The sequence below is a fragment of the Meleagris gallopavo genome, chromosome 4 (assembly GCF_000146605.3).
Source record: "Meleagris gallopavo isolate NT-WF06-2002-E0010 breed Aviagen turkey brand Nicholas breeding stock chromosome 4, Turkey_5.1, whole genome shotgun sequence".
Lineage (NCBI taxonomy): Eukaryota > Metazoa > Chordata > Aves > Galliformes > Phasianidae > Meleagris > Meleagris gallopavo.
In genome coordinates this window covers 26864959-26888033 of record NC_015014.2, presented here as the reverse complement: position 1 = coordinate 26888033, position 23075 = coordinate 26864959, and the positions used below count along the sequence as shown (strand labels likewise).

At 38.9% G+C, this 23075-nt stretch overlaps 1 protein-coding gene and 1 long non-coding RNA gene across 2 annotated transcripts in view; one reads left to right on the top strand and one right to left on the bottom strand.

Annotated features, from left to right (window-relative positions):
- Window positions 1-23056, top strand: part of WWC2 (WW and C2 domain containing 2) — a 29391-nt gene extending 6335 nt beyond the window's left edge. Inside the window, 15 exon segments of the mRNA XM_019614657.1 lie at window positions 525-767; window positions 4394-4483; window positions 6174-6361; window positions 6364-6774; window positions 8932-9055; window positions 11258-11326; window positions 11408-11494; window positions 13301-13493; window positions 15106-15198; window positions 15201-15269; window positions 16053-16171; window positions 16910-17102; window positions 19010-19174; window positions 21557-21649; window positions 22773-23056. Coding sequence (XP_019470202.1) covers window positions 525-767; window positions 4394-4483; window positions 6174-6361; window positions 6364-6774; window positions 8932-9055; window positions 11258-11326; window positions 11408-11494; window positions 13301-13493; window positions 15106-15198; window positions 15201-15269; window positions 16053-16171; window positions 16910-17102; window positions 19010-19174; window positions 21557-21649; window positions 22773-23021 — 2386 coding nt within the window. The 3' untranslated portion in view covers window positions 23022-23056.
- LOC109367253 lies at window positions 104-15155 on the bottom strand. The gene is made up of 2 exons (XR_002114195.1): window positions 15066-15155; window positions 104-308 (listed from the first exon to the last, which is right to left on the bottom strand). It is a non-coding gene; the product is annotated as an uncharacterized LOC109367253 (long non-coding RNA).
- Window positions 23057-23075: the final 19 nt, after the last annotated feature.

The window sequence follows — 23075 nt, the reverse complement described above, 5'->3', positions numbered from 1 at the left end:
TTCCTCACTGTTAGAGGAGCTGAATAGTCTCCCACAGCTTAGGAGAAATAGACGCACTCCTTGACGACTAAAGCAAAGTGTCACTACTGTATGACCAGACAGATCACTTTCAATAAAGCTTTTATTAAAGTCAAGACTTTTAATTCAACTCAGGATTTGAACAAGAGAAACTCATTTCTAGTGTATTTGGGTATTGACGTCTGTTTTAGTATTCTTCCATATATGAGACAGGTGAATTTAGGGCACTGTAGCTTGAAAGCTTGCTGTTAATTGCTTTGTGCTTCTCAGGATACATTTTTCCAAGGTGTCTGAAACAGAGAAGAGTACACGGCCTGTTGGCCTGGGTAGGTGGCTTGCATCTCTGGCAAAGTTGCGTTCTTGTGAAGTAAAGGTAATTAAAAGCATGGGTTTAAATAGAAAAAGTTGTTCTGTACTTACACCTTCAAAATATTGTATCACTTCTATCTTTCATGGAAATTATGTGCTGTGCTAGGCTCAGGCAAATCTGCTATGTTTTATTTTAGCATGGCTAACTTGAAGATCGAACTGTCTAAGTTAGATAGTGAGGCCTGGCCTGGGGCACTGGATGTGGAAAAGGAAAAATTGATGTTAATCAATGAAAAAGAAGAGCTTTTAAAAGAACTCCAGTTTATCACACCACGCAAACGTACTCAAGATGAGCTAGAGCAGCTGGAAGCAGAAAGAAAGAGGCTTGAAGAAGAGCTGCACTCCGTAAAAAGTGCACCCAGTCAAGCACTTGCTGAAAGGTAAGGGATTTTTTTTGTTGATACTAAGTGCCACTTTCTGCAGTCTAACCTTTGTACTCATTACAGGCCGTGAACTGTGCCTTGATGGGCTGTTTTCCTTCAGTAACTGTTCTATGTAGATCTTAATTAAATTTGTTCTTAGCCCACTGGGCAGAAAAACAAAAAATTCTTCTGTACTCAGAGAGAATTTGAACACCCTGTGTGTGCTCTGCAATATCAGTTGCTCTGCGTTAGTTACCAGCATGAAAATGCCTATGACAGATGTTAAATAGCTGAGGAATGTCAGCATACCAGCAGGAGGGCAATACATCATTCACTGATTTCTGATTATAGCTGTAAACTATTTGAACTCAGGTTACAAAGATTATCTTGATTGTTACAACATCAAAAGCCTTTTATTGTGAGTTTTATTAGTTGCAAAAATGCAACCAAAAGAAAAAAAAATGGGAGGTGAGAGGGGAGGAATAAAAATTAAACTTTCCTAACTTTTCACTTCCTAACTGATAACCAAAGCAACTTCCACCATAGATGAGTATTAGCCAGGTTAAGAGTCGGAGAAAATCAAAGATGACTGTCACAAGTGGACTTTCCATCAACTGTAAGTGGAAGTAAACCTACGGGAACCCCTGGCTCGCATAAAAAGCCAATAAGCACAAAATGTTGTATGTATCAATGTTGCCTGCCCTACTGAAGTAATACGATCAGCATTGAAAGACTGCTAGGAAACACTCGCTATTGCACCATTGTTGCTGGATGGTGAAATTCCTGTTGGTGGCCTTAGAAGTTGGCTCCTAAATTTTAGATGAGCAGTGAGGAAATTTTTTGTTGTCTACGCAAGAAACATGTGAATAAGGCATGATTTTTAAGCATATTTGTATACAGTTGAACATTTTTAAACTATATTATTTTGAGAATTTAGAAGTGTTTTAGAAGAAGGATTGTGTCCTACTACTACTACAATTGTACAGGAGAAATGTGTTGATAGTATCTAAATTACTGTGGATCGGTTGCTTTCTGACTTCCATCAATAAATAGGCAATAAGGGGTTCATAAGAAATTCACATAGACAAATAAATGTGAACCTAAGGTTTTTATAATAATGCCATTTTAAGTGTTGGGACCAAAGACAATTCTGACCTAACATTTTTCTCATACATGTCAGATGCCAAACTTGGGCATCTGACATGCCAAGGACAAATAAAATTTTCTCCCATTCAAGAAAAGCATATGGTTAATTGTATCAGATCAAACATTAGCATTTTATTTCTTTCTTTCTGGGTCCTATTACTGGTGGAGGAGATATACCATCTTCAAAGTGCAGTGCTATCACTGCATTATTATTTTATTTCATGAAGTTTCATGAATACCTTTATGTTTCCATTGTTTTACTGGTACTGATAATGAAATAAAAGTGTAAGAAGCCATAGATTGCCAAGAGCTCGATATGACAAGTTGTTTTTCCTCTTTAAGGTTCTGTGTTTGTTTGTTCATTTTTTAAAGGGAGAAAATAAACAGGAGGCTTGCTCTGGCTTAAAAACATGGTTGGTGTAGCCCTGGGTTATGCTGGATGCTGAAACTGCCACTGGTAGATGTACTTGGAGTCAGTTTGCAGATAGAGGGCATAAATCATAACTTATCAGCTTCAAAAAAGCAGAGACAGGGTACAGTCTCACTGCTTGAAGGGGCCTTCCAGCAGCTGTTTAGAAATATCTGGACTGTGGGGCTGCTAAGAACTGCTTGTTGCTTTCTTGCCTCTGCATTCATGTTAGGGAGATTCCATTACTTCTCGAGTCCTCAGCAAAGTATTCTCAGTAATCACAGGCATTAGGTTAGAGGGATGGTTGTGCTTTTGCCTGTAAAACTGACCTCTACTCTAATACCTCGTAAACAAACATATCCACTAAATTTCCATCTCAAGAAGGTGAAGTGTGTGCAATTTAAGTTTTTTATTAGTTATTATTATTTTTTAAGATGTTATGCCTCTGAGTGTTACAGTTTCTGGTCAAAACTGGAGAAAGGTGTCTCACTAAGACATTACACCTGCAATGAGTATTAGATTTCTTTGGATAGGAGGGTTGCAACTGGAGTTTGCCCTGTTGATGGTTTGAGTATTCATGCGGTCTTTGGCACGTTAAAGATCGTGCCTATTCTATAAGTTCAGAAGGTTTAAAAGTTTTGAATTTGGCCAAATATAGAAGAGAAAAAAATCATTTGTTGTGGAATGTGAAATGTTGTGAATTTGTGTAACTCACGAAAGAGTTAATGAAGAGCACCGTTGCTTGAGGAAAGCGGGATGGATTACGCTTTAAAAAAAGACAGAAGGGTTTACACAGTGGAAAAAAAATGGTGGGAAAGAATGTCTGATACCACAGATGAGCGTAGTTCTTGGTTTGGGAACATGAGCAAAGACTGAAGTGCTGTGTATGCTTTTAACAAGGTTAGCAGGTACTGGCAGATGAACACATCATTGCAATGTAAGAGCACACACAGCGTATGCAGTGGAGTGGAAGTTCACACCCTGGCTGACCTCGGGGTAACTTATTCACCTTTGCATAACCCAGATTCGCTCGCTGAATAAGCATTAGTGTAAGCAAGTGCTTTTCATGCTTTGTTGAATTGAGGACTTAATGCCTTTTTACTGCTATCTCAGGCTTGGAGAGTGAATTCTGGAAACTCTGGAGTATTTCTTTCAGTTTGCATAAGAAAGCAGTGGGTGATTTTTGGTTTTGTTCTTTGAGATGTTCTCTGCAGTTGAATTTTAATTTGCACATCCTTGAGATGCCAGAAGGGTGGAAGAAAAGGTTTCTGTGGATGAACCTGAAATTTTTAAAGTAGCCATCCCTAAGATTAGTTGCTTGAGAACTTGTTATATGTATCAGTTGACTGAACAGGGTCTGGAGGAGAATGTACTCATCCTCAACTACAGGAGGATTTTAGCTGACTCCATTGAAGAAAAGACAGTGTATTTGGTGTTGCAAATGGAGTGATAAAATAGAGTTAGAAAAAGAAAAGTCCTCTGTAAAGGTTACTGAATCCTTTCTCTTCAGTCAGCCAAAAGGAATTGGAGAACTCTGCCATTTGTGGCCTTAGAGCAAAGCTGGTTAGTGTGCAGGAGGCAATGATCTGCCCTGTTATAAAGGCAAACCTTGATAATGGGCTGTATTGCTCAGAGGTGATGAAAAATCCGTTGGTAAATGTTTCTACATTTCCAAGGACCTCTGAAAACGGTATCTCATCTTGGAACCTTACACTGGGATCCTGCTTTGATTTATTGTACTTTGTCTCTTTAGGAAGACTCTGAAATAAAAACAGTGCTTTAATTTTAAACTTCCTGCAATGCTACCTCAGGTTCTGGCACAGTCAGAATTAATGCCGGCATTCTTTTGTTGGGCCTGCTTGTATGTTCAGCACGTTTATTGAAGTGCTCGGTGTTCTGCAGTTCGAGTCACTCTGCTGAAGTAGGTAGGACTTAATGATAGGATTGCAAGTTAGCAGTCTCTTAGATTTCACTAGTCAGTAGCCAGATGAAAATAGGCAGTCTTCATTTTGTTTTTGTCTTATCTATGAAGTATTTTAGCCTCGTGACTTCTCAGTCATACCTCACTTACATTTATTTCTGTTTCTAGATTGAAATTGGAGGAAAGAAGAAAAGAATTGGTACAGAAACTTGAAGAAACTACAAAATTGACGACTTATTTGCATTCACAACTTAGGAGGTGAGGCTGTACTGCATCATGTGGAACCTATTTTCAGTAACAGACTAGTGGACTTTGTTGTCTAAATTTCATTCTCAGGTTTTTCTCTTAGCTGGAGGCTGAACAAAATTTGTTTAATATTTAAAAATAAAACACAACTACAATAGCTTCAACCATGTTGCCATCTTGTGAACCTGGCATGCCTCTCTATTTTCAAAAATTCAAGACTGGATTGAATGGATCTTTTTGTATAGCTTCTATAACTGAGTAGGGATACATTATCTTGCTTCAGTGTAAGTAAATCAGGAATTCTTTAATGGTCAGATGGCAAAATGGTGTCACTGAGGAGACAAAGTTGTTTCTCAGACATCTGTGTAAAAGGAGAACTGTAGCCTGCATAATGACTGGAGAGGCTCAGTGAATAAATGTGCATGTGGACGTATGTAAATACTTGTGTGAAGAGTTGGTTCTCTTCAACTCTGACTCGTGCTTCCTGTAGGCAGAGAGATATGCTCAGCAGGATATTTTCCTGACAGACATTGTTTCAAAATCTGGTTCTGGCTACATGCAATTCATAATTATAATAAAACAGTAATCAGTTGCAGCAACTGTGAACTCAAAATCATTCCTCTGATGGGAATTCTAATATTTAATGATGTGAAGCTTGTCCTGGGGAAGAATTTCTCCCACTTCTGCACTGTACCTTTGGCTATCAAACTATGCGTCTGTTATATTTATTTTAAAAATCGTGAATTTCATCCAACTCCTGCTATGTCAATGTAGAAATCAAAATGGGGCTTTAGGGGGAATAATATTTTTAAGAATTTTATAAAGATCCTCTTGCAATAAGCCATGCCAACCTATTCATGGCTTAGCTATTTCAGTCATCTCAGCCAGACTGTGTAAGTTGCATCTTGATTGGTGGTTAGTTGGTTAAATGTTTATTACTATTTCTTAAAATATATTTTGTGATCTTGTTTGTTCAGACTCAAATGTCATTTTGTCCTGTTAAAGGCAGTTGTGTAGCCTAGTGGCAAAGTTTTTAAAGTTGATAGCTCTGCTGCTGTGTTTAAAAGGGGTTGCCTTGAATTATTTTTCCTGACATGTTTTTTCCCAGCAGAGTCCTCCTGAGCCAAGGCAGTGACACTCAGCTTTTCTGGCAGGGCTCCTTGCCTTCGCTTTTCATGTTAATAAACATGTAAAGATTGCATGTTCATGGCCTGTACCGTGCTTATAGAACTGGATGCAAAGTAGTTCTGCTGTGAGTTCTCTGCTTCTGAGAGCTGCCAGGTGCTTAGGCAGAGGGAATGCTGCGTAAATTGTTCTGTGGTGATAGCAGTCTTCTGCTGTCATAACCTCTCTCCTTTGCAGTGACATTGACTCCATGAGTGCCCACTCCAGGGTGGAGCAGAGCAGCTGAGAGAGCTGCTATCACTGCCAGACCAGTTTGTTAAGGCTGCAGCCTTCTCTGGAAAAAGGGCTTTGGGAATAGTCCATAAGCTGTTTATGTTGTGCTGAGGGTGCGCAGGTTGGGCACACTGCTTCTAAAACAAGTATGGTTGTGTAAAAAGAAAGAAAAACAACAAAAAAAAAGCCCTAAGCAATATTCTATTGTAAGGAATCATTACAGTACAGCTCCCAGTCAATCTTATCTCTCCTTGTGCTGTTTAGTTCAGTAACATCAGTGTATGTCTTTGTTCTTTCTTTGCAGCCTCTCAGCTAGTACGCTGTCTGTGTCATCAGGGAGCAGTCTGGGATCTCTGGCATCCAGCCGCGGATCTCTGAACACATCAAGCAGAGGGTCGCTCAACTCGCTCAGCTCCACGGATCTCTATTACAACCAATGCGATCAAATAACGGATTTGGACTATCAGTATAAGCTTGACTTCATATTGCAAGAAAAAGTGGTTACATTCCTTCAGGGCCTATCACTACTATTCATGAAAATGAAGTGGTCAGCTCCCATGAGAGACTAGGTTACAGTGACTCTCCTTCAGCCACAGACCAGCCCAAACTGACTGAGCCTCCCAAATCTGTGACATCACTGTCTTCCAGGTCTTCACTGTCCTCCTTGTCTCCCCCAGGCTCCCCTTTGGTTTTAGAAGCTGCATTTTCTGTCTCTGCTCAAAATTCCCCTCTGCATCACCTCACTACAGACTTTGAAGACTGTGATTTTGCAGGCATTAGTCTCTGTGAGAACCAAATATTATTGGACCCTGAAGCCAGAGCAGGATCTCAGATTCTTGCAGACGATAAGGATCTTCATGAAAGCATTAAACAGCCTTTGTCTTCTCTGCATGAAGGAAGTTCAGGTAATTTGTGAAAAAATCTAATGTGAAAATGTATACATAACAAAGATTTTGAACAAGCAAATGACTTTTGAGTAGAGAAAGCTCCTGTAACTGAAGAGTAACTCAATGGGCTCAGATTTGCCATTGTGAGCAGTATTATATTATAATTTGTAGCTTTGGGAGCAGAGAGCTGTGAGCTCCCTATTCCATCCACATCTGTTCAATAGCTGTTGCAACTGTTGCAACAAAAGAAAAAATAACTGGATTTTGAAGACAAGAAGGATGCATGGTGTCCTTAGGTATTGTCAGAACATTTGAGGACAGAGGAAAAATACCTTGTGCTGTTTTTTTAGTAACTTGAATTCAGATACTTTGCTTCTTATTGAAGAATAAGTTACAAGCATGGTTCCTCAGTGGAGGAGATTTCTGTGCTCAACAGTTAAAATTTGTGTGTGTATAGTTATTTGAACCTGCTGTCACCAAAATATCTGCAGTTCATTTTGTATGTAAGTTGAGAAAGAGACAAGTTCCCACATGCCATGTAAGTTACAGTGTTGCTCTGCCCATTCTTAACATGGATTTCTTAGCTTTTAGCTTTTTACCCATCTGTGAGTTAGAGCAGAGCACCTAAGATAACCTGGGTAATTTCCAAAAGGATGAGTCATCCCATCCTAGAATTTGCTTCTCTCTAAGGAAGATGGGATGAATGACACTTATTGAAGTGTTGTTGGTAATTAGGTAACATTAACTTTGAGAGGCCATTAAGGCTGCCAAAATGAGCAATTTTGAAAAGCCAGAAATTAATTAAGCTTCCTGTACCACTAGTTTCCAGAGTAAAATGGGCCTCATGGCGAGGCTTTCGGTACGTTAAGAGTGAGGTACAAAGCTGGGGTTGGTTCAGTGTTTCTACTCTAATTTCTCTCTTGGAACTGCTGCAATGCTGAGTGGAAAGGTTTTCTGCAAACTCAGCCTGAGGCATAAAATCTGCATGGAATATTTCAGCCTGCCATATAGATTGTACAAGGCTGTGAATTCAGATACTACAGAATCTTAATTTGGGAGCAGACAAACATAGCTTAAGTCAGTGCAGCTAGTAATTTCAAGTCATAATCTACCTTGGCTATTTAGACACAGTGCTCACCAACCTGCCTGTCTATCTCTGACTTTTCTCTGTTGGTGAACTGTATATACATTTCCTCCTCTGTACATGTCTCTGCTGTCAGAAACCAAGTTGGAATATCATGGAATTCTTCCACAGTCAGTCTCTGTCGTTGTCAAAGTCAATTCAGGCTGCTGTGGTAATTCCTGAGGGTAATCAATAAATCATGTCATCACCTTCACCCCTCACATGGTGGGGGGGAAGGGAAAGAGCACTTCATCATCAAGGAAAAAGCATTCCTACTGCCATAAGTAAAAGCACAAATGCAGCAATCAATCATCTAATCTGAAGCCTTAAATTTTAAACATCTTAACAAGATGTAAAGTCATGATTCAGATGGGGACCATAATGCATACCAACATCCTCACCCCTCGGCAGATAACAGTACTGCACAGACCCTCAACTAACTGAGTTGCAGAACGTGGCTTCCAGTGAATGCTGCTGCTTTGCTGCCTGAAACTAGTGTATGAATACAGATTGAAGATTAAAGATGAGTAGTAGTTGATAGTAAAGACTCGGTAGAATAAAAAACTTTTTATGATAGAAAACCGGAGGGTATTTTTCATTTCTAGTAGTTATATCACTGGGGAGAGTGCTTCTGTCTGACTTGTGAATATTTAATAAAAAGTAGGCAGTTACTTTGCATGTAGCTAAAGTGTTTCTATAGTGTAAAATGTGAACATAGCAAATACAGGTTCACAGATGAAGATAATGGGTGTTAATAATGAGGATAACGAAGTATAATAACTAGCTCAGCTGATACAGGTGATGATAGAAGCATGTACTTTGGAATGGAATAACAGTTGTACGTTTTCAAGTTCATCAGTTTGGATATATCTCTAGCCAAAATATGTGGAACCGGTAATGCAGTCTCAGAATGTGTAATGATGTGGAACAAAACTACTGTGTGATATTCAGTTAAGGGTCACTGCTTTCAACTTGACAACTTTCTAAGCTATGCACTTCTCTTTTTCTGACTATTAATCTCTCTGACTGGTTTTCATTCTTTCTTTTCATAGGTGTTGACTTGCCGAGAAGAGCAGCTAGTCATCTCCTTGCAGAGAAGACAGCTTGTGTATCTGCTGCCGTGTCTGATGAGTCTGTAGCTGGAGATAGTGGTGTATATGAAGCTTCTGTGAAACAGTAGGTTTGAGAATAAGTATTTCCACCAAAAAATTAAGTGTTCCTGTAAGCAATTTTATACCATCGGCGCAAGGAATTTAGAAATGTTGTACGGGTTCTGCCATGTGGCTGTACTGGCACTGCTCAGAGTGACCTCTGTTACTGCTTCTTTTATGGAAATCCTATGATGGAACAGCATTTCATTTGAATATTTGCTTCATTAAAAAAAGTGGATATTGGAAAGATGAGAAGATCCCCCACATGAAATGTTGGTATAAAAATAATCCTGATTTAAGGTTTTAGGGTTTAATATTCATCATTTACTGTGGTGAAAGGATACAAGAAGAAACGTATTAGCCATTGTTGCTTTTTGACAAGATATGACTTCCATGGAATTCTCCATACTTGCTTATGCAGTGTTTTTACTTTTCTAGGCTGGGTAAGAGTAGACTGGCAAACTGTGAGAGAAGCTAAAAGTTTTATTTTCATCTCCTTTTTGGCATATTCTTGGCACTACGAATTTTTTGTCCTCTTGAGTATTCTGAGGATGCTTATGAAGATGTTGATGCATGTCTTCTGTTGACAGGATTAAATGTTTTGTTTTAGGACAGATAAAGGTGCATTATGGTATCATGAATGGGTTTTATTGTCCTCTGATAAAAGTACATCTACTTGTGAAGTCTTTCACAAATAAAAATGCAATAATAATACATGAGACCAAATATAAAAGCACAGATACCAAAGAGATTACCCACTAAGCGACTTAAACGTGGTCCTGGCCATCCTTTGGCAGGTGTTATTGCTTGGACCAGGTGGCGGCAGAGGTGCTTTCCAACCTCATCCAATCTGTGATTCTGTAAAAACTCAGCCTTCACTTAACTAAGTGACTGTGATTGAGTAGTTCAGTTCACCAGTCATAGTTCTCTTTCCACCTCATTTCAATTCAGAGCTACTGTGATCACAACTTACAGTGCTCTCTGTAAGCAGAAGATAGGATAGAATTGAACAAACATTGGACTAAAAGGCATGGATTTTCTGTGGAACTCTTTAGTTTTCATCTCCAGTGACTGGTGGGGTGGGTGGAAAACAGAACAATTTTTTTCTCTTTTCCCCGTTGCTATTCAGACAGAGACGAAAGGAAACAATTGCATCCACTAAGCCTATGTACAAAAGCAAGCTATAGCTATTTGCACAAGCTAAGATTTACAGACACCAGGTTTTCTGTGATAGCTCCAGGTGTGGATACTTTTAATTCTCATTGACTTGGAAGTAGTGAAGTGGTAATGAGTGCCTCTGTGTGATCTGCTTATGTTTAGTAGAAGTGTCTTTATGAGCACTCTGTATGGAATAACAATTTGTCAGTGTGCTCTTGAAGCTACAGTACAGTAATTTCCCACTGCATAGACTAGTCTTTGTGTTGAGTAATTTAAGGAAGGAAGGGAGAATAAACACACCCTATCATATTAGCCAGCAGCTAGGAAATGAACAGTAGAAGGAAATCTTGGAATGTATAGTCTCAAAATAACTCTGTCCTGTCTCAGTAAGCTATGGGATATCTGTGACATTCTCCATATGTACTATTTTGACCTCTGTTCGTTGATCTCAACAATCTATTTTAAAAATTAATGAAACACACTAATAACACATCCTCATTCAAACCTCTCAGAAAACAACTGGAAACTTTTTTTGCCACACCGATTGTCTGTAATTCCGTTCTGTACTGGAGTTGCTCTTCAATTACAAGACTTGAGTCCTTTTGGTTCTTTGAATGGTTCTGAAACAAGCTTAGAGGAAAGATGTTTCTTGTTTGCACAGAAACTTCTCCGTTGTACAAAGCTCCTGTTTCTCAAAGGTCCTCCAAAGTAGCTCTTCATATTCAGTTTATGTGTGGTCTGATATTTATTAGAACTTTTAATCTCCAATTTTGTATTTGGAATAATTAAGAAGTACTAACCAAGTATAGAAAAATGTTACAGTTGCTCTCTTGCTTATTAGTCTGGCCTGTTTTAGTAATCAGCCTAAGGACTCTGGCTCATGACTGGATTTGTCAAAATGTTCAGGTAGCAACTATCTTAAAACAGGAATTGCTATTAGAGAGGCTGTGAAATTCTCATTTGGACTGCTTGCTGCAATTAAATTCAAGAGAATGTACGTGCATTCTGTGTGTGTCTGCTTCAGTTGTATAACATTCCTAACTGTTGTGTATTTGCTTGCTTGCCCTAGTCTAAATGAAACCGAGGACATTGTATACAGTGAAGATGATGCAACTGCCCAAGTTCAAATAGGACTCAGGTGAGCAACCAGCAAAGAGAATTTATCTGTTCCTACGTAAATAAATAGTGAGTTTTCCTCATATTATCCTCTCTTTAACAGATACGACCACAGCAATTCAAGTTTTGTGATAATCATAGTCCAGCTCAGAAATCTGCCAGTGTTTTCTGTTCCCCTTGGCTCTAAAGTGTAAGTAGTAATATGAGAATACAATAAGAAATTGAACAAATTCTCTAAAGAAATTGGTTGATTGGCTGCCTTACAACACTAAAATATGCATAAAACAAACTGTAGAAGTACATAGCTTTTATGGATTCCGGCAAGAAAACAAAGTTTTCAAAGTTACCAGGAAATTTGCACGTTACACTAAAATGGAATACTTAAAATTTGTGTCAAGGTCATTTTTTTATTCAGTGAAGAACTTGTAAGTTTGTCACAGTAAAATGTGAGACACTGATGGACATATTCTCCTTTTTTTCCTGTGCTAAAGTGAAAGTAAGCACTTCTGTTAAATAAAGCCAGGGAGCATTTTCTTTTGCTTCTCTTTTTACCCATCAGTTTGGCCTGATGCCAATAAATAAGACTCTAGTTAACCACCCTTTATATATATATATATATTTATATTTATATAGATATACTATACTACTATTCATACTTCTTTTCTAAATGTTTCCTAACTATTGCTTTATCTGTTAAAATGGCTGTAAGTAGACCATGCAAGTTGTTCACCTACGTTATACGAATACCACAGCAGCATTACTGGGATTGCATTGCACTGCCACTTAATATTGGGATCGTTGTGTTGGAAGGCCAGATTCCTGTTCTCCAGGCTATACTTTCTAACCAAGCAACTTGTTTTTACTTGTTATCCCAAGAAGCCAAGTGCAATTGAGGAATAAAAGCTGTGTCCAAATTCAGGTTTGGGAGAAATTTGATTTTGTTAACCTAATTTCTTCTGGTTTATTTCATCTAAAAGGTGAATTTTTAATAATTCTAACAGTATGTATAAAATCACTACCATAAAATACAGTAATAGTACTACAAATCTGGGAAGAATAAGTTTTTTTCCAGAAAGTTTTTTTTCCAGAATACTTTTCCACTTGTTCTTCCCGCTTTAGCTGGCTTCATTGCATTCTGCTCTTTAATACGTATCAATAATATGGAAAGCCAACACCAGAAATAAGCTAATGCATAGGCACAGACAAGATGCAAAACAGTTGATGTGCTCTGCTCATGCATTTGAGGCCTTGCGCACTAGGGAAATAGAGCTACAAATTACACGAGGAATGTCTTTCATCCATTGAAGTACTTGTAACGGGAGACCTGCAAGCTAGCCATTACTGCCTTTATTCACACAGTATCCATTCACAGTTGTTAGATACAGAGAATGCAGCTGCATACCAGTTGGAAGATAGTTCTGTACTTCTTCAGGCTTTCAGACTGCATTCTTCTAAGTCCCACTTTATGTATTACATGCCTTAAGCAGCTGTGGCCCTAGATATTTTCTTCCTCATTTTTCTTAGTTTTCTGTTTTCTTTGGAGTTCTGTTCAGATTTTGAAAAGATTGAAAAACATGCCACTGCTTTCAGTGCTGCTTGCACTGTTCTAAGAGTTTAACTTTTACCTTTATTGGAATTTCTTCTCATTTATTTTTTAATTGACATTAAGGTTCTTTTTCCTCCTCTCTGTGACATGGTTTTCAGAGTGTGTTTGCAGAACCAAACCAGAGGATAAATAGGACAGAGGCAGAAACAGCTATCTCCTTTGCTACTACAGAGACAGAAATTTATTTTGGGAAATGTTTGTGCAAGGAAAAGATGGGATTTTCTCAGCCCCTTCTCTCTTTTTCACCTCTTTTCCACTCCATTTCTGGTTTGTTGCTTTGTTTCATTTTCTTATCATGCAGTCCTTTTGACAATGGGGTCGATTTCTATCACCAATCATCAGTAAGTGTTAATTTAAATACAGGTAAAGATCTTCTTTTGTTTTCAACAGGTATATTAGAGTAGCAGTACTTCCATCCTCAGCTGATACCAGCTGTCTGTTCCGCACAAAAGTTCATCCTGCCATGGAAACCATTTTACTCAACGAGATATTCAGAGTTGCCATTTCCCAAGGAACACTGCTACAGAAAACTCTGAGAGTAGATGTTTGTGCAGTCAGTAGAAGCTGTCGGGAAGAATGCTTGGTATGCAGTTTTACTTCTGGTTTTTTTTTTTTTTTTGGTCATCCATTTGTTCATAGTGTCCCCTTTTACTGTGATGCTCAAGGCCACTAAAATTTCACAGTACTTGCTTCAGAATTTTTTCTCCATATATAGTTGTTGCTTTAATACTCTGGTTTTCTCTGAAATTCCAGTTACCCAATTTTATCCTGGATGGATGTTTCAGGAGGTGGTTTGATAATTCTAACACAGCATTACTGTAAGCTTTAATTATAGGCTGGTACTGCAGCTCTGTCGTTTTTGATATTAAAATATTATAGACTTCATTGCAACATTACACCAACAGCAGATTTTAAAGTGAAAGCTGAGAGTCATAATACGTCCAAATAAATCAACACCAACCTCTTTATCAAAACTTGTCACAAAGAGCAAACTAAATTTAATTTTTCTACACTGTTGTAGAATAAAAGTTCACCTTTTTCATTTTTATGATCTTTAGAAATAATAAAACAGCATGATATCCATGGGCCGGCTTACTAGACAGGCTTTTTTGTACTCTACTGTTAATTGCAGTTATCACCTAATTAGTGACTTTTCATTTACTTTCAAATTGGTTTTGCACTCTCTTATGCAAGTCAGTTCAGTTTTTCACCATAAGTCTGTTGTAATAGAAAAGTAAGAGTTTTTGTTTAAATGCCCTGAAGAGATGCTAGAATTCTGATGGGGATCTTTAGACCAGACTGCAGGAGTGGCCTCCCACTTTCAAAAATGTAGGAGTTCCTGGGCCACGTGTTGGCCTTTCTCAGTGTGTCCATGGACTGAATTCATCAGCTTTACTGATGTGAAGAAAACCAAGAGGTTTCCCCTTTTAGGTAGGGAAGAGTCACAGAACAAAAATGCAATAGAATGGAGGATTCAAAGGCGAAGGAGAAAAAAGACAAAAAGACATAAGGGTTAATCACAAGATCAGAAGAAAGAGTTGGGAATACCAGCTCTGGCTGAAAGCCTGGACATCACAACCAGTCTTGGCAAGGGCTGCTCAGCTTAGTAGCCATGAGGCTGATTTGCTTTGCCAAGAATGGAGGATTTTAATCTCCAACAAACAGTCCAAGCACACAGGTACTTTGTACGTTTTCCCAGAGTGTTTGTCTAAATGAAAGGGCTTCTTAATCTCTTTTCATCTGCTTCTTCACTGGTTAGAACATACAAGTCATCCATTATTGTTTTCTGTATTGATAATCTTTGTGGTGGAACAACTGGAAAATTAACAGTAACTTGCTGTTTTATGGGTTGACACTGCAGATTTCACTGGCACAAGTTTTTGTTATTGAAAGCTATAGAAAGCAAATGTGTGCATTACAGAGATAGAGGGATTTGTGTGATGCATGTGGGGAGAAATTCTGCAACCTGAAATAGAATAGGGCAGATTGGACTTTATGATGGACCTTTCCATATACTACTTTGTTTATTTTGATTAAGTAGCAGTGAAGGGAAACAGAAAATTGTACAGTTAAAAAGAGAAGTAAGATCCATGTCAAATTTGTTCTGCTTAATTTACATGATAAATACTGTTGAACTTATTTTCAGCTGTCTTACCGGAAAAGAACTTCAGACTTGTCCCTTTATTTTTGTACAGGCTGGAACTCAGATCAGTCTGGCAGATTTATCATTTTCTGATGAGACTTGTGCTCTGTGGTATAACCTTCTGTCTTGCAAGCAAATCCCTGGCAAAAAAAAAAGGATCAGAATGAGGAACCCATGTTTCTTTTAAGCAAGCAGTCATCAGACTCATTGGACTTGGTGAGTGAAGTATTGACTGTTACTGTAATAACAAGAAAAAAACACAGGCCCTAATTGTGCCATGGCACTACAGTTCTGTGTATATTGTCCTCCCCTGAAGTGTCTTGCAGGCACTTCTGTTTACAGTCTTTTTGTGTGAGTAGCTCCCATAAAGAGTTGCAAACTTGTTGATAAGTGTGGGTAAGGCTGAAGCTTCTTAGTGGATTATGAAATCGCACTCTAATTCAAAACATTTCTGCTGTTTAATTTTAAAAATAAATGTTACCTAACGGCTTTGTTAAGATTACCATTGACTTTCATATGCATGTACTAAAAATGCTATTTATTATTTGAATTTGCATACTTGAAAAAGTAATTTCACAGACAATGCTGTTTATGCAGAACACATGCTAATTCCTTTAGTTAAATAAACTTTTCTGCTTTAATACTTCCTCAAGAGAACAGCATTAAAATGTGACTTTTAAGAAGAACCTGTTTTTAGCTAGGGATATTACAAGCATGAGAGGAAAAGAGAGAGGAGTTATTATAGGATGACAGGAACATATTTGATTGCATTATCGTTATACAAACAATCTGTTTTGGATTGAAATTCATCCATTAATGTTCTACATGCTAACAATTCAAACTCACTGTTTGTGGTCTAGGTCAATTTTTGCTGGTACCAGGGAGCACCAGGGTAATAGAGCTCTTGTAAAGGGGTCTTCTTTCCTTTTTTTTTTTTCTTTTTTCTTAAACCTGGATTATGTATCACTGTGGTTTTGCCTTCTCCTTCCTTGTAAGCAGGATGCTGTGTCAGCTCTGCTGGAGAGAACATCCGCTGAGCTGGAAGCCGTAGAACAAGAGCTGGCTGAAGACGAGGAGGAAGAGGATGAACAGGAGGAAAGGGGCTCTGAGGAAGACTGGTAGAGCCATTTTTCCTTTACTATTCATGTCTGAATGATTCTGCTCCTCCCTCTTATTCACAGATAATGAGAGAGCAGTGTGGGGATGGGATTCTCATTCCCTTGTGTGGTTAATTCCTTTACCTTCTCTTAGGTTTACAGTGTTTTGGCTGCCCTTTTAGTACCCAGTGCTCATGCTCCTTCAATATACTTCGTTCCATGAAACGACTTGGGGTATCTAAGCCACTGGAGGTCTACTAGGATGTCTCTTATCTATCTGCACTAATAAGTGACTAGTAGGATCTGAGTGGAGGTCTTCTGTCTGACAGAGTCAGTGTGTAGGTGCTTCCACTGATTATCTTGTTTTTGAAGAAGCTGTGAACTATCCTCAAAAGGATTTCTTGCTAAATTGCTGAGTTCTGTTCCAGTGCAATTTTTTAGCTTTATTGTTGGGGAAGGAGAGACTTGTTTTGTGAATTTATTACAACCAAAGTCCTTCAGTGCTAACAGCATAGAGCTATACAATATAGTGCAGCGTAATCGTCATGATCCTGAAGGGGAACTGTAGTAGAGCTTGCAGGGTTTTATTGGAGCATATAATGAAGTATGCTGTCACATGAACTTAACGGAAGCATTTCAGTGATAATCATATGGAAAATGCATATGTTGTACATGAGTGAAGGCCTAGGCCTTCCACTATCTTTCTCTGGTGGGCTTTATCAGCTCAAGAGTAAGTCCGGGCTGCTTTTTTTCATGCAGGTTAGAAATGCTTGCAGAAGCATCTGATGAAATTGGGGATGAAGAGGAAGATGACATTAAGCTGGCAGTAGAAGGCAACTGTACCGATGACATGGGGTTATTCATTGATGCAGGAGAAACTGAGGAAGATGAGAACAGACAGAACAGAGATGAGGCCCATGAAAGCCAGCAAGCTGCCATCGTACTAACACTGGTGAGCATTCCTGTGCTATCTTACTAGGTCTGAAGACCCGTTTCTGGGTAGTTAATTGAGGAATCTGTCACATCTGAGCATTCACAATTTGATGTGGCATTTGCTGTAGCACTTGTATGAACTTTTAGCAAAATTGGCATAGTCACTTTTGAGCTGTACAGAAGGCATTTAACAAGCATGCTACACAGAACTTGTAAGTCAAAGACAATTAATTAAAAATGTCAGTCTTCACCTTTTTTTTGTTGCACAAGGAAGCTATGCAAGGTACAGGAGCAGTTCAATAGTTTCAATCTGTGCATACTTAAAATATTTCTGCGCATCTGTTACACTGCTGCCAATTTCTTTTTATTTATATGTTGTTTCCCTTCTAATAAACAGAGGCAGAAACAGAACAGGGATCAAGATCTTTAGAGCAATGAGGGAATTTCCTTATTTCTGATTTCTATTTTTGTGAAATACAAAATCTGGCTTAGCAGAGGAAGGAAGATTAATTAACAGAAGACTCCAAAATATGTATTAAACTACATACTGTTGAACTACCCACACACTGTATATGATGCCTCCATTGGCATGTTCTTGTTAACTGTTTGCCTAAAACTATATTCTACCTTTCGGAGAGGACTTTCACAAAATATTTTATACAGATGTGCCCGATGCAATAGCACATAATCTAGAAATTAAACTTTTAGAACATATTTCTGCATCTTAATGAAAATAATGTTGCCTATTAGTCCTATGGGTTCTATAAAACAACAAAGATAAAAAGACAAGAATGACAGCTTGTTCCTTCAAGTTTGTAACTATACAAAAGTTTGACACCTCAGTGGACTTGCTGGAAACTGTAATTAACTTCCAATTAATGTGGAAAGATGCCAAATGAGCCAAGGCCGTGGTATAAAAGGACTGACAGTCTTCTGGGTAGCAGACAAATATAGATCAAAGCTCTAACTCAGCAAGGGGAGACGTCAAGGAGAACATCTGAAGGTTAGACACGCACATAAGTCTTTTGCAGTGCCAGGGCTGGGTGGACCTGGACAGTAAAGGAAAGACACTGCAGACCTGATTATAAACAAGCACAGTATAGATCATCTTGTGCCAGATCATTCAGGGTTGTAGTTGTGCTATTTAGGTCCTTGTATTTATCACCTGCCCATTCAAAATCGTGAACTTCATTAAATTACCCCAGTTGAAGAAAATGCCCCAGTGCACATCAGTAACACCACATGTGCCAGCTGCTGTAGTGCTCATTGTGTCCCTGCTGTCAAGATGATTGCTGCTTGTAAGTACAGACGGCGCCTCCTACAGGGATGTCAGCACCTGAGGCTCCTCATGACATGTGAGGGACAACTGTACCGGGCAGCAGCCCCTTCTCAGGGCAGAAGCTAGCGGTGACCTCTGCCTGATTTCACATGGCTGCTGCAGCTCTGCACATTGCCATGAGGCACTGCTCTGCTGGCCCTCGGTGGATGTATGGAAGAACCCATCCCAGCTGCTGCTTTGAGTGCATAGGCACCATCTCAAGCATGGCCAAACCTTGCTGTTCTACAAATCCAGAACAAATCCAGTGTAAATACAAATGCATAATAACTATCTATGCAAATGGCTAATCAAAATGCTTGTTGTACCCTGGTTGGATCAGAAAATCTGCAGGGCAGCAAAGGCAGAAGCTATGGTTTTAGAGGAGAGAGAGTTGTTTTCAAAGGCTGCTCAGACTCCCCTAAGTATCTGGGGAGTTTTGTGCTTCCTTGCTTGGTGTAGCATGGTGAGCGAGATGATTTTTTGCTAGTGATCTTTTTCCGTCCCCTCCAAGGTGACAAGAATGTTTGTAAAATTCAAAGACCAAAAAAAACATATAGTGGCATGTGTCCAGGCGTAATAGTTCTTACAAACTGAATTCCTTTTGATAGGTTGATAAAGAGACTAACACTGAGGAATCAGTTAACGAGAATGCAACAGTCCGACCCAAGGACAGAGCCAGCTGGAGCTCAAGACAGCGTCCCTTTGTCAGGAACAGCATGATTGTGCGCTCACAAACCTTCTCGCCAGGCGAGCGGAACCAATACATCTGTAGGGTAAGAGGAAAAACACTTGGCATGAAGAGCTATTAACTAAAGAGTCATTTAACTTCTTGGGAATGATGCATTAATGACAGTGAGTCATGCACCAATTTTCCCTGCAAGAGGCAGAGCCTGTGCTTTCTCTGTCTTCTTCTTTCCCTAACTGACCTGGTGTGTAGTAGAATTGGCTTTCAGCAAAGTTGCACACTCTTGTAAAACACCTTTATGAGGACAAAAATGCATCCTGTTGGATAAAAGTAACAGATTCCTGTGCTGGCTCCCTGCAGCAACTGTTTCACTGCACGGAAGCAACTATAGCTCTCACACAGCAAAATAATTTGTTAAAACAGAATGGAATTCTCTGTAATCTGCCATTACATGAACGTATTTTAATAATATAACCATTTAAAGGTAACCGTGTGGAAAGAACTCAGTCACCAGTAGTAAATCTCACTTTGTTTCTTAACTGGTTTTAAACCTGGACAGCCCAAGTCTTGCTGTAATTACCTCTTAGAAAAATGTGTGTGTGCAGCCTAGGGGCTAATTTTAAACATGGCTTTGGCAACAAAATTCTCCAGTCTCTACAGATAGTAGTGTGGAAACTAAATAAATAAATTTAAATTATCAACCCTGTTGCTGCTAAACTAACGGTGAAGATCATATGTTTAGAGATTTAGGCATGGACTGCCAGCTCTGAATTGTAATTTACTCACACAAATATGACTTCTTTAAATACTTCATGCTTTAATTCTTTTCAAGTACAGTTAGAGGTGATTCCTTATAATTTGGAAATACTAAAATTGGTCACTTCTCTGTGATGATCATTGGCCTAAAAAAAAGCTGTAGTCAATATGTAAATACGTAAGAATTCCTATATGTGAATGAAGTGTAGTATTGTAACAATCTTTACGTAGTTTGGATAGATCCCTGTCTGAATTGAGAACCTAATCTTCAGTTTAATTCCTCTGCACTGGAGACTGGTTGTATTGAGGGGGGACGTAGCCTTAACTTCTGCTGTGGGTTTTCTACAGGCAGTAGCATTAGATGTTCTGATGGTTGATTTAGCACGAACTCCTGAGGTTTCTGCATCCAGCAAAGTTCTGGGATTTTGTAGCTTTGAAATTTGCCAGAAACCAGGTTCTGAAATAAGAAACTTTGGCCAAACCACTGTCTTTCTCATCATATATGGTATGGCCTAGAAGGAAAGTTGCCTAGGAAAAAAACATGTTTGCAGAAATCAGTTTCTTACAGTTTAAAAAATACTTGTGCTCCATTGTCGGGTCTCAAGAGTGTGCATTGTAGCTGCATCTAAGTCCATGAATAGGGCTGAACAACTCAGGCTTCCTCAGTCCTAGTTTCCTCATGTACTGCAAACATGTCTGGCCTTCCTTGCTCTGATACCTTACTAGAGGAAAGCAGCCAATGGATACGCTTGGCCCATCTGTTCTCATTTTAGAAGAACTCGCTTAGCACTTATATCTCGTACAATGATACAACAAGCAAAAAGTATGTGGTTTTTTGAGGCCTAAAGGATGGACTCAAGGCCTGTTTGGTGCCTTTGCAAACCTCCCTTGAAAAGTGCTTAAAGAACATCAGTGATGATAGTTACCCAAGCATATCCAGGGGTGAATTCCCAGTAGTATTTCCATGGTGAACAGATAGACTTCTCTCTAGAGAGGTGTGCTCATATTGCAAGTGTATTCCATTTCTCACCCCCTACTCCCAGTCAGTTCTGCATAAGCATGCTTTAGGGCTCTGCCTTTGTTGGTTATGGAAATGTTAGCAGAATTAATTCTTTGTATCTGTCCTTTTCCGAGGAGGTAAAAATAAATATTCTACAGATGGAAGCTTTTGCTTTCTTTGAAGATTTACCACCATGCATGTTGATGCTTCTGACAGTCTGCATTGATTTACATGGAACTAATGCTATAATTAAGAAAACACTGCTGTTGTGCTGTGATGGGTATTTCTGAGAAGTTGCAAGTGCTTCTGAAGGAAGCTGTAATACAAAAAAAAGTTTGTTGGATGAGTGCACGTCTACTGTAATTTACCTTCCCTGTGGTCATTCGTTAATGTCTGCCCCAAGTAAATGAAATCCATAGTATAACCTGGAATCACATAAAAACCAGCGAGTTATTTGGTCCTTCTTAATACCCAGTTACCTTCCTTGCATTCCTGAACAGTCTACTTCCTAATCATTAAGATCGATGGCTGTCTTGGCCTATGAGTAGAATTTTAGAATAGATGTTTTAGTTGAAAAATGTTTTATTTTATGCTAAGAATTACCTACACTCAGTGTTTTTCAGCACTGAGATTTTCTGACTGGTTTTACCCAATACAGATGTATTTGTATGTGAAGATGCTTTATATCTCTGTTCATTATGTACATTTTAACAGTTGAGTCGAAGTGACAGCGACAGCTCAACACTAGCCAAAAAGTCTCTCTTTGTGAGGAATGCCACAGAAAGGAGGAGCCTAAGAGTCAAACGGGTATGTCCTGCATTACCTGAACGATTTAAGACAAATGGGGAAATCGGGAATAGCAAATAACTTAAAGCACATGCTTTTTAATGCAAGTTTATGAGCAAAATTGATGCAAGTACCACACACATCCCCTGTAGTTTCAGGTTGAAATCTCAACACAGCGGTCTTTGTCCTCCCTAAAGTCACAGAATTGTCTGAGTTAGAAAGGACCCTTGAAGACCATCTGGTCCAACTACTCTGCAATGAACAGGGATTCCTGCAACTTCATCAGGTGCTCAAAGCCCCCCAGCCTGACCTTGGCTGTCCCCAGGGATGAGCTGGACCAGGCTCATCTTTGCCTACTGACAAACATCTTTGCCCTAGCAAAGGAACACAAGGCAGCTGAAGCTGCACAAATATGAACAACAGTAGTGTACGTGCTGAGCAAGTTTGGGTGGAAATTTCAAGGATTCTGATATGCTTTTGAAGTTGATTTACTCTTATCTAAGAAAGTTTGAATAACAAATGGATTGAAGAAGAGAGTAAGATCACACTTATTTTACATAGAATTTGTTCTTATAAGTTATGAGGTATATTTTTAATCTCAATCAAAAATAAAAATAAATACTCCTTCAGAAGGGTTGTTACCAGGTTGCAGGATTACATTTGATATAAGAAAGAAATACAGAATAGTCTGGGATGACTAGTTCTGCCCCGCTTATTCATGTGAAATGCACAGTGAAAAGATACTAAATAAATGTGCAATACGCTAAGGAAGAGCTTGTTTACAGGTTTAAATAATTGCTTGGACTTTGAAAAAGCAAATACTGACTGAAAAAAATAATACTGTTTAAATCTGTGGGGAAGTCTTTTCTGTAATTTTAGGCTACTTGCATAGTGCTGAGGATCAGAAAAGGGTTTCTTAGTTTTAACTTTGTCCTTCTAAAAATGACTGATGAAACTTTTGCACTTATTTGTAGCTACTGACTAAAGAGTAATTTCAGAATAGATGGAGTTTTGGAGTTGGGTCTTGAAATTGCAGCATTTTGCTGAAGGAAAACAAAAACTAGTTGAGCTTTTCTGACTGTATTATGTCAAACTCTTCACTAGCCTCTCTAATTTTTATTTTCCTCTTTCCCAAATGATTCAGCCTGTTTGCCAGCCAATCATGCGAAGAGCTACGCAAGAGTGCCCTGTACGCACTTCCCTCGACTTGGAGCTGGACCTCCAGGCGTCACGCACACGACAGAATCGACTGAATGATGAGCTTCAGGCCTTGCGGGATCTTAAGCAGAAGCTTGAAGAAATGAAAGGTAGAGGAGAGACAGACCTTCCCCTGTGCGTACTGGAGGATGAACGATTCCAGAAACTCTTGAAACAGGCTGAGAAACAGGTATGAGCAGCATACAGATTTTGTGTGAAGAAAAATATTCTCCTACTTTTTTTTTTTTTT